The sequence below is a fragment of the Callorhinus ursinus genome, unplaced genomic scaffold (genome assembly GCF_003265705.2).
Source record: "Callorhinus ursinus isolate GAN/ISIS: 27379988/994484 unplaced genomic scaffold, GSC_fseal_2.0 scaffold1315, whole genome shotgun sequence".
NCBI lineage: Eukaryota > Metazoa > Chordata > Mammalia > Carnivora > Otariidae > Callorhinus > Callorhinus ursinus.
The window spans coordinates 29-11,805 of NW_027398370.1; the positions used below are offsets into that span (position 1 = coordinate 29).

At 38.1% G+C, this 11,777-nt stretch overlaps 1 protein-coding gene across 1 annotated transcript; it reads right to left on the bottom strand.

The window, feature by feature from the left end:
• Positions 1–307: 307 nt before the first annotated feature.
• LOC112819141 (leucine-rich repeat-containing protein 37A3-like) lies at positions 308–11,771 on the bottom strand. The gene is made up of 6 exons (XM_025866171.2): positions 11,429–11,771; positions 8,915–8,986; positions 3,728–3,799; positions 2,179–2,250; positions 1,415–1,495; positions 308–685 (listed from the first exon to the last, which is right to left on the bottom strand). Exons 1-6 carry the CDS (start codon positions 11,710–11,712, stop codon positions 670–672), a joined length of 597 nt encoding a protein of 198 aa, XP_025721956.2. The 5' UTR covers positions 11,713–11,771; the 3' UTR covers positions 308–669.
• Between the last annotated feature and the right edge of the window lie 6 nt (positions 11,772–11,777).

Consider the following 11,777-nt stretch of genomic DNA (forward strand, 5'->3'; position numbering starts at 1 on the left):
CTACTTTGTCACCCCCCACCTTGTGACCCTGCTGTACAGATGCCCGCATGACTCCCGTGTGCTTTTCCCTCAACACCCATCTTCCTCCTCTGGTATGAAAGTTTCTTGGGGGCAGTCTTCTTTGCACCCCCAGTATTTAGTACAGCGTCGACACGTGGTGGGCATGGCACTCGGTGACTGTTTTTCAGTGAATCCATGAATTTTTATCACCTGATTCCACCCGATTTTTTCCTATGTTGCCCACCTAACTATAATGAAATTCAGACTCTCGTAAGAGACACTTGGTGTTATAGCGTGCTTAGTAAAGGTGGTGAGTTTGAGACGTTATACCTCTTGGTGGAGAAACCCAATGAGCCTGTTCTCTGCTGTGCTGGCAAAACAAAAAACTGACCCTGAGGACTCCTTCCACGAGTGAGGCATCAGCAAATTGAGAGGAGAGAGGAGGCTGCTACAGATGGACGTCGGCGGCAACAGTTACTCAGCTCCAGACGCACCCTCAACACCTTCATCCATTCTAAAATAAACTGTGTGAAATTGTATTTCTGAACCACGAGACAGATAAGATAGTCTTTTCCAAAGTCAGGTTTAGAGGAAGATCTTCACCTTGTGTCTAAACTGCCCCTCAGGCCATTGAACATACCCACTATGACTTGATATGTCATAGAGAAATCACGGAATTTTCCAGCTGAAAGGGAATAACAGGCTTCTTACTGAAGAACAGTCAGGAAAGAAAGCATATGAAATTAGGCTACAGCAATGTATGTTCTTTATGAACGTTTTCCCACACTACAACTTAACATAAACGCATCGTTTTCCATACCTCAAAGGTTCCTACTGCCCCCGGATAGTTTACTTCAGAGGTATATACTTTTTGCTCTGGGTGACTGGGGAGAGAAGTGCCTTGTGGTAAGTTTTCAGGAGTTCTTTCTGCTTTACCATTTAAAAGAAGCTGATGGATGAGGAAGGACCCACACTTTTGCTCCCTGGACAACTCCGTGCTAAACTTAGTTCTTCGAAGCTTTATTTTGCATGTCTTGAAGCAGTTAGGAACTTTGCACATGAGCAGGAATCAAAGTTAAATTCAAAAGTGAAATTTCAAGGACCATGCACCTATTGGAGAAGCATCATTGTCATGGAGTCCCAGGATAATGCTGATTTGGCTGTTATTTGCTTGGGGTCTTTTATTGCCCACACCAAAGCTGAGTCCTAGAGAAAGCGGAGTGTGCCATTTATGAGACAGACAAGTCTCTTGGCCTCTTTGTACCTTAGTTTCCTCATTTGAAGAAATGAATAGATTTTAAGACATACTTTTCAGAGTTCATACTAGGCTTATTACACCCACTGAAGCAATAACTGTATGGTGTTTTTACACAGTTATTTTTTTTTACATGTATTCATTTTCTATTTCACTTACAACTTGTGTAAAAACTGCATTCCATGCCAGGCCTGAAATGTTCCAAAGCTCAGTTCTGTGAGTAAATTGCAACCAAGATTTCTAAAAAAAAAAAAAAAAAAAAAGACACAAGGAAAAGAAGAACAAAAGATATTCTTTCAGAACATTTATCCTTTGGCAGGGATTCCAATTTACATATGATGAAACATAACCTCAATACTCTCTCCATACACTGAAGAAATCTCACTATGGAAGATACTTTTTAAAAAAATTTTGCATGAAAGATTTATACTTTCATGTTTATACCTGTGGTGCATTAGATACAAATCAGTAAATGTTCAATAAATACTTGTGTTAAGTAATCTTTATTTCTCTAGAAAAATGTTTCACAACAACGGTACTAGTGACATCTATGGTTGGATCGTCTTTGTTAGGAGGGGCGGTCCTGTGCACTGGGGGTTGTTTAGCAGCATCTCAGGCCTCTGCCCACTATGTGCCGTAGCTCATCTACAGTCTGACAACCATAAATGTTTCCAGACACTGCCAAATGTCATCCGGGTGCAAAATCACCCCGGTTGAGAACCACTGCTCTAGAATGATTCAGTCTGATCTGTATAAAATTCTCACACTAATCTTTGCTACAAGCAAAAAAGATTTGCTACATTAATTTTAGTAGCTTTCTACTAATAAAATTTCAATCATATTTCAAAATGATTCTAACAAAGAGGCTTACAATTAAGTTTAACAAAAATTCCAAGTATAATGAAATTATATTTGTAACTTACATAAACTGCAAAAAAGGTAGTGGTTCAAATGCACGTCTTTCAATAGATTGTATTTTATTGCAGGATAAATCTCTAGGAAAAGTAAAAGGAAAATATTGCCTCAATTATCTATTAGATATCTAATTAGTAGGATGACAGTACTGAATAAGTAGCTTTTGCCTACACTCTGAATCTCAGGAATTGTTTCTTGAAACTTCCAGAGCCCCTAACTCTACTTACCCTCTCCTCACCTCTCTTAAAAGAGTCTCACCTTCAAGATCTTCATAAATAAAATCCACAACTATAGATCTTGATAGATCTTGGAAGTAACCACTCCTGAGAGCAGAAGAATTGATTAGAGGATCTTTTGTGGTCTCATCAATTTCTAGATTATGAGGTCAAGGTTTTTATCTCCACATACAATTATAATTTCTTTTTTCAAAAGGTTTATTTATTTATTTATTTCAGAGAAAGAGAGCGAGCGAGCGAGCGAGCGAGCACAAGTAGGAGGGGCAGAGGGAGAGGGAGAGAGAATCCCAAGCAGACCCTGCACTGAGCACAGAGCCCAAGCGGGGCTCCATTTCAGGACCCTGAGATCATGACCTGAGCTGAAACCAAGAGTCAGATGCTCAACCAATTGTGCCACCCAGGTGCCCCTTATTTTATATTTTTTTAAAAGATTTTATTTTTCTCCAGTAATCTCTATACCCAATGTGGGTTTCGAACCTACAACCCCGAGATCCAGAGTCACTTGCTCTACCAACCGAGCCAGCCAGGCACACCTTAACCATCATTTTAAACACCTATTTTTAATATTGGTATAAGAATTCCCACACTGAAATCCTTAATCTGTTCTCTTGGTAACTTAATATGTATTGATAATTGATAATACTGCTTACATAATTTACCTGCTTAGTTAAATATTTAATATTTATTTATTTTAGCTTAAATTATAAAAAAATTCTGGGTTAATGGCATTCAAATTAATCTAAGTGTTCTATATTTTCTTGTCCTGTAGGTGATAATTTGAGGTTACCTTTAATTCCTCTCATTTTATTAAACCAACTTTTAGAAACCTTTTCTGTAAAAGCCAGATAGTAAGTATTTTGGGCTTTGCAGGCCACATGCCATTTCTGTTGCATATTCTTCTCTTTCTCTTCTTTTCTCTTTTATAGCCCTTTAAGACTGTAAAAATCATTCTTCACTCATAGGCTGTATAAAGACAGACCATGGGTGGGATTTGATCCATGAGCCATAAACTAAATATAAATGTAAGCAGATGGTATATGAACACTTAGGAAACAAGGTTCCTATGGGTGTCCATAATTGCTCAGACCTCATTACCCCTTTCGCTCTGTAGGGTCTTTTTCTGTCTATATCTTGTATATAAAATTAAAAAAAACTGAAAACGCATAGAAGATATTTAATGCTAGAGATGGGCTGGGGCCCTACAGACTTACAGAACTGTAGAATTTTATTGTTAGAAGGAATTGTCGCAATTATCTAATTTGCACCCCATATTTGTTTTATAGATAACTAAAAAGTCATAATAAATGATTAATTAACTTACAAATACTGGAGTGATAGTAGGCCTTCAAATGAGTCCTTATGTAATTCGGTCAAATAATTTTCCCTGAGAATTCTGAAAAATGAAAAGGTTATTTTTGCATCAAAATGCAAAATAACTACAACTATTTACTACCTAGGACTAACTTCCATATGGGAGAGGAAACCTGGGTAATGGTGCCCCCTAAATACACTAATTCTTATTTAATTTAGGAGTACTGATCTCTGCTCTGTTTCCATTCAAATCCTTCTTTTCATGTACTCCTTGTGTCCATCTCTCTCCATCTCTCTCTCCCTCTCTCTCTCTCTCTCTCTCACACACACACACACACACACACACACACAATCCTATCCACTCTTTGCACCAAAATGCATATTTAAAGCCTACTCTCTGGATCACAAAGTCTCTGCTAGAACCCAGCTCTCGGTGCCAACAACCCTGGCAGAACTGCCATTTCCTCCTCTCTCTTCCCAAATTCTATTCGGAAGCCCCATATACAACTATAGCAGTGTGGCAGAGAAAGCCATTGGTTTTTTTTCTCCCCGACTAAAAAATATTCTTGAGAACTAAAAAAATGTTCATTAATAAATGTTCAGTTTAGTAATTATCAAGCAAATACTCATGTAACACTATTCATGTCAAAAAGCCCTGCCTGCATCCCAGAAGCCCCCAGTGTGCCCCTTCCAATCACAACCCTCTCTCTGATTCCCCAGAAGTAACCACTATCCTGACTTTAATAATAATTTCCTTGCTTTTTGGGTTTTTTTATTTTTTTCAAGATTTATTAATTTGAAAGAGAGAGGGAGGGGGAGAGGGAGAGGGAGAGAGAGAGAATCTCTAGCAGACTCCCCACAGAGTGTAGAGCCCTGTCCCACGACCCTGAGATCATGACCTGAGCCCAAGTCAAGAGTTGGGTGCTTAACCAACTGAGCCACCCAGGCCCCCCCAATTTCCTCGCTTTTTAAATGTAGTTTTACCTAACATATGGCAGCTGTAAACAACATAATTTAGTTTTGCCTCTTCTTGAACTCTATATAAATGGAATCATATTTTATGTATTATTTTCTATGTTGCTTCTTTCATTCAACGTTATCTTATAAATTCATTATATTGTTGCGTGTAGCTGAGGTTGCTTCATTTCAATGCCTAGTATTGCATGTCTTGCTACATGTGGCTACCGAATACTTGGGAGTAGCTAGTGTGACGGAGGAGCTGAATTTTTAATTTAGTTAATTTCAATTATTTTAAAATTTAAATTAAAAAACTGATACTCAACAGTTATTAGAAAATGTTTAAATATGTTTGCAAGGATGTGAGGTTAGCTTTTCAACTGTAAATTTTATGAAATCTAAATACAGTCAAGTATCTCTGATAAGAAAATTAGTAACCAAATTGAGATTTCAAAGAGGCAGTATGGGAAAAAGAACATAAACTCTCTCATTAACAATTTTTATACTGAGTACATGTAGAAATGATAATATTTTGGATATTTTGAAGACAGTTTAAATGTAGACTATCTTATTAATAATGTATCTAATGATTACACGTTGAAATGATAATATTTTGGAGATAAGAGCTAAACAAAATATATTAACATTTATGTCATCTCTTTTTACTTTTAATTTTTAAGTGGCCACCAGAAAATTTGAGATGACTTGTGTGGCTTACATTATATTTCAAATGAATAGTATTCCATTTTATGACGATACCACACTTTATTTATTCATTCTACTGTTGGTGGATACTAGAGTTTTCTCGTTTTTAGTTATTACAAACAGTGCTGCTTTGAACATTCTTGTACTTGTGCCTAAGTTTCTCTAGGATTTAATAGGGGTACAAAATTATTTTCCGAAGAGGTTGTGCTATTTCAGGTTGGCAGATGGAAATATGCCAAGTCTCTACCCTCCCAACCTCCACCAAAATCCCTAAGAATGATAGAAAAGATAAATTTAAAAATCCACAGCCTTAGCTCAAAGCCACGGGAGTAGCTTCACAAACACTCCCCTCCTAAGAAATGCCCTGGAGCGACGACAGGGTGGTTAGCTGGGGTCGTGCAGGAGGGCAAGCGGTGGCCCGGCAACCCCGCACCCTTCCTCCTTGGACCAGGCAACAAAGGGTGTCTTCCTCCAGCCTGGAGCAGTTGGTGTTAGGAAAGGGCAGGGTCCCAGAACCCTGAAGGCAGGGAAGGAAGGCCCTCTCTGACTTGCCACTAGAAGTCACCTCCCACCTCTTCCTTAATTCTTAGGGGAATCCACCACAGAAAAACAAGCCCCAGCAGCTCATTCCACCTCTTCCCTAGTGCCAGAAAACAGAAGCGGTAGAATCTCAACTACAAAGATAAATTGCACTCAGCAATGACCAAACAGTATGAGAAAGCCAACTCCACTAAGGACAGAAAATAAAAACAAACATAAGAGCTCAAAGCCAATGAATCAAAGTTAACGGGGAAAGCCCAAGGGGAGTTTAGAATAGCATAATTAATATCCTCAGACAGGTGTAAACAGTACAGCAACTCAAGATTATATGAATGAAAAGTGTTATCATTAATAAAAAACTCAGTCTATGAGCAGCAGAAATTGTAGTTGAATAATTAGAAAACAGAGCTCTGGCTTCTTATCAGTACTTGAAATTATATCTATTTATTATATTTACATATTTGTTTTTATATTATATATTTGTAAACCCCTCGAGAACTGGGATATTTGGTCAATTTTATTCTTGAGCCTCTATCCCAGGCATGTAAAAACAGTTCCTGGCACATAGTAAAGGCTCCATAAATATTTGTTGAATGAGTAAGTGACAGGTATCAATATGCAAACATACTACCTTTATTTAAAACAAATTATCCACTTATTATCACTGATGAGGATAAGTACAACTTAATAATAAATAATAATGTCTTTATAATAATAATAAATTATAATAATTTATAATAATAATAAATGTCTTTTTCCAGCCCCACCCCTTAATTTGTGACACAATCTCAATCTTTTGAGACAAGAACCTTCTGAGAATTTCATAAAAGCTATGGACCTTTTCCCTAGAAAACTGCACCTTCTTGAATATGTGCAAAGGTGTGCACGTGATTTCAATTTGGGAATCATCCCTTCAGGGCACAGGTCTGTGAGGAGAATGGATTGAATTCGGAGGAGGGCCAAACTTGGATGGATAATAAAATGATATATCACATATTGGTTGTAGATATTTCAAAATATCATTTATTCTCATCACTACCTTGAAGTTTTAATTGTTATTGTACCTACCACTGTATCTTGTTATTTAACGTGTTAACAGAAGCAGGTTTATTGCTATATCACTAATCTTTTTTGAAAAAATATTTTGAAAACTGTATTTCAATATAATTTCCTTTTACTATATATTTTAAATTATTATACATTTAAAAACATTATCCCAAGAACACAGGCTTCTGCAGATCATCAAACAGATATATAGAAATAAAAGGTTAAAAATCCTGCCCCAGGGGACCAGTGATCCATAGTTAGGAACCTCTGCCTCAAGCTGAATTAGAAATCTGCAAATCTTACTGGATTCATGTTCTAGTATACAAACTCCCAAACACATGCTTTTGAAAAATTAATTTTTAAATTTCTATTTATTTTCTAAAAATATGTTTTATATATATGTATTCACATGGCTCAAAATTCAAAAGGTATATAGTACACAATTCAAAGTTTTTCTGCTACTCCTGTCCCTCAGCCTACCCATCGCCCTCCACTCCCTAAAGAAAAGTAATGTTATTTATTTCTTGGGGCAAATTACTTTCAGTTTTCTTACAAGTATGGGAAATAAAATCTCCAAGTCAGACACTATCATGGGGAAATACAAATTATAAATAGTATCTAAGAAATTCATAAAATAAAAGAAAATTTGCTTGGTTCTAGCATTTCTCCCTTACCAATAAGATATCAGACGAAGGGTGGGGATCTACTTTAGTGGGATCATAATTCCTATGTTTAGATTACTATGACTACTATGTCTTTTATTACTAATTCAGGAGTCATTTATGACTTATCTACTCAAGTTGAACTCATGATACGATACACAAGCTGTCATGAAAAATGCCAGTTAATTGCTTTGAGTGTAATGTTTTTTCCAAAATCATTTGTGTCTACATTGACTTTCTCTACAAATCAATTAAAAAAAGATAACAAAAAGTTGGCAAAGGACAAAAAATTCAGATAAGAAATACAAATGTTCAGTAAACAAAGAGAGATATTTAAATTTACAAGTAATCAGAAAGCTTCAAATTCAGATGAGACCCCTTTTATTCACCCATCAGATCAGCCAAGAAATGGAGAATATCCAGTGGCGGAGGGCTGTGAGGGTGTGACTGCTGTCACGGTCTACGCGTCGGAGTGTAAGTCGGCACAGCTTTTTTGAGGGCAATTAAAATTGGACATCTACCTAGTCTTCATCCCAACAATTCCATTTCTAGATCTCTATTCCACAGAAATCCTTGCCCGTGTACACAGAGATGCATGGATGAGGTGGTTCACTGCAGCAATGCGTGTGACAAGAAAACCGGACACAGTCTAAACATCCATCAATAGGGGAATTATTAAATTGTAATACATTCATACTGCGGAATATGACGCAGGAGTTTACATGAATGGGGTAACTCCCTATGTACTAGAAGAAAAGAAATCTAAGACCTACCATGAAGCAAAAGAATCGAGTTGTAGGATGTTACCACTTACGTAAAAAAAAGAAAGAAAGAAAGAAAGAAAGAAAGAAAGAAAGAAAGAAGAAAGAAAATGACACAACAAACCTATTTTGTTGTCTATAAATATGTATGTAGACAAATGCATGGAAAAAGGTCTGGGAGGATATATATGAAATCCAGAGTAGTGGCTATCTCAGCGGTGGGGGATCAGAACACAAGGAGGATGTTCACTCTATAGCTATATTCTTTCATTTTTATATATTGAGAATATAATCATGTATTCCTTGTATAATGGAACATAAGTTTAGATTGACTCTAATTTTAAAGAGAGCCTGCCAAATTTAACTTTTAAAATAAACACTGAATTACAATCGATAGCGGTTGAATTGCGATATGGAGGGGGAAATACCTTTCCTCAGAGCTACTGACTTCCAAATTCTGGACCAAGAAGGATCTTAGAATGCAGTTAAGTTTTTTGTATTTGTATTTGGAGAGAATATACTCACAGTTTCTCAGCCCAACGGTATGCCTTCCATATATTTTCATCAATGTAAGAAATAGAATTTCCTTCGAAATTTCTGTAAAGAAACACAGTTCAGATCCTTGAATAGGTAGGAAAAGAATGAACAGAGTAAGTAAAAGAAGCATTGGCAACCTTGTGGGGAATATTCAAATGCAGAAAATACCAGCATTCTAATTTCCACAGCTATCAGCATCCCAGTTTGCGCAATTAAGGAAGAGATGATGTGGGGCTGCTGGCGCAAACAAGGCATCTCCCTAGAACCTGAACTTCCTATCTTGGACAGATATTGCCAGTTAATTACTTTGACTATAAGTGTTTTTTCCAAAATCACTTATGTGTCCAAAATGGCTCCTTCGTAAATCAGTGAGAAAATAATAATCCGACAGAAACATGGCAAAAACGTATCACTATAGGCAAACAAAGGTAAAGAAATCCTAAACCAGGCAACACCAAAGCTTTGGCTCAGTGCCCTCTGTTGAAACCTCTTCAGCTGTTCGGATAAAGGAAGTTAGAAATTAGAGGAACTAATATGGAGAGATTTCTTAGACGTACTGCATAAGGAAAAGCAACAAATCACTGAGCAAGGAATAGAAGTATTACCTCATTAGGGGAAAAATTGCAAAGGAAAGCGATGGGAAGGAAGGACTCACACTGAAATGGTAACAGGAGTTATCTTACAGGTGGTAGGGAGGGTGGGGTGGGATTTTTACATTTTATCCTATATGCTTGTGCCATTTAAAAACAAACAAACAAACAAACAAACAAACAAAACCCCAGTGAGAGTGTATCCACGAATTGCATGTGTTTAAAAGAAGCCATGAAATGCCGGAGACTCCGTTTCATCCACTAACTCTATGTATTTTTACCTTTAGCTTTCCTCAGCAACAACTTACCTATTCAGTTTATAGACACATTTTTTTCTAGGGGAGTCAGAAAAGAAGGCAAAACAGGTACCCATCTGCCCATGTGCCTAGTGGCCATTTCCAGGAACCAGAAACCTTCTGGTTGCTTTATGTTCCCTGAGAAAAGATGCCTAAAGCTGAACTTAGCTCCCTCAAACTGGCTCTCCTTCCCAACTGCTGTGTTTCCACCTGTTCTTCCGCCATTGTACTGCTCATCCAGGACAAAAACTTCGAGAGTCATGTTTCATTTTTCTCTTTTCTGGACACACCCTACCCGCTACTCTCATCAGTTACTCAGTCTTGTTGCTTCTTCCTTTGCGGTGCTCTCAGGATTTTCTTTCTACTCCTATCACAGCCACTCTGATCCGGCCCCTTGTCATTTTACTCCCAGCTTTTGCTAGAGCATTCTATCTGGTCTCCCTAGATCAAGCTTTCCTCTCTAGATTGCTCTACATCGGGAATCAAAAACAATCCTCTTGTTTTAATGATATGTATGTCTTGTGGGAAAACTTTCAGTGACGCTCTATATCTCAGAGTGTAACTTTCAAACCCCTCTAGATGATAGTCAAGGGTTTGCACAGTCGTATCTTTCACAGCGTCCTAACCTAATTCCTAAGTCCTGATCGGTCTTGCAGCCGGTCTTGCAGCCGGTCTTGCAGACTTTGCCTAGACTATACTCCCTATTTTTTCTCTATTTAACAAATCATAGCCACTCTTTAAGTCTCAGCTAAAGTTTTAGCTTATCCATGCAGCTCTCCCTCACCTCCACACTCTACTGATTACAGATTTAGCTTATCCCTGCAGCTCTCCCTCACCTCCACGCTCTACTGATTACAGATTCTGGTGAATTACAGCACCTATGGTCTGTACTTAATCGTAGGTCACCTCCCTTTCTATGCCTGTTTCCTTTCTTCCCACCTATCATTTCACGTTCTAAAGACAATGTCATACTCTCATGGATCCCACAGTACTGAGTCCTGGGCTGGGCACAAAATAGGTGCTATATATAGAAGGCCAGGGGACAAAGATGAGTTCTGAACATGACTGAGGAGTCAAATAATAAGAGATAACACTCATATGTATGCTAGGCACCAATATAAGTGCTTTACCTGTATTAACTCATCTAAATCTCACAATAAGCCCACGAGATGGTAACTATCATAATTCGCATTTTACGGAAAAGGAAATTGAATCAAAAGCTATTAAGTGACAGACCTCGGTTCAAACCCAGGTGGTCTAGTTCCAGAATCTCTACTCTTAACCACTTTGTTGTATCACCTCCAATGAGATGGAGAGAAGGACATGTTGCTATAAAGAGGATGGAGCAAATATGGGAGAGTAGAGATTAAGGAATGAAATGATGGGGATAAAAAACTGGATAAGAAAAAGGAATAAGGACAATTGCAAGTAAAAGATTGGAGAAGGGGGAACAATAGCAAAGAGCAAAACAAAGATAAGGGACAGTTGACAAAGAAAAGGTAAAAACAGAAAGTCAACATGGGTTGGGGAGATGAGGAAGGCCCAGGAAGACCTCGAAGGAAAGGCTGCCATGGCAAGCAGGAGGCAGAGAACAAATGAGGAAAGGCAATACTTACAAGGTGGTGAAGGTGCCATTGTAGGTGCTGGGCTCTGGCACAGGCACTCTGTGGAGCCTCTGCTTTGGGCTGAAACCGGTACACGACAGCGTCTCATCTTTGCAGACACAGAGCTCACATATGTTGACGTTCGTGGTAGCATTCTCTTCTGGTTGCTCAGTTAAAGTTGCGTATGACTTTTCTGGGGTATATTTTACAAAATGCAGCACTGAACGCTGGGTCGTTGGGGGAAAAACTGTCTCAGATGACTCCGGTTGCGGACGTACAGTAATTTCCAGGTCCATAGGTGGAACCGTGACTTTAGTCAGGTTTGGATGTTGACTCTGAACCTGTTCTGGATGGGCAAGTG

What these genes read in the sequence shown, in the direction of transcription:
- LOC112819141 (XM_025866171.2), bottom strand. Translation starts at nt 11,712, where the DNA reads ATGGACCTGGAAATTACTGTACGTCCGCAACCGGAGTCATCTGAGACA. An exon ending in AATGGCACCTTCACCACCTT is followed by an intron (nt 8,987 to 11,428) that starts GTAAGTATTGCC and finishes GTTTCTTTACAG; the next exon opens with AAATTTCGAAGGAAATTCTA. An exon ending in CTACCTTTTTTGCAGTTTAT is followed by an intron (nt 1,496 to 2,178) that starts GTAAGTTACAAA and finishes TTTTTTTTTTAG; the next exon opens with AAATCTTGGTTGCAATTTAC.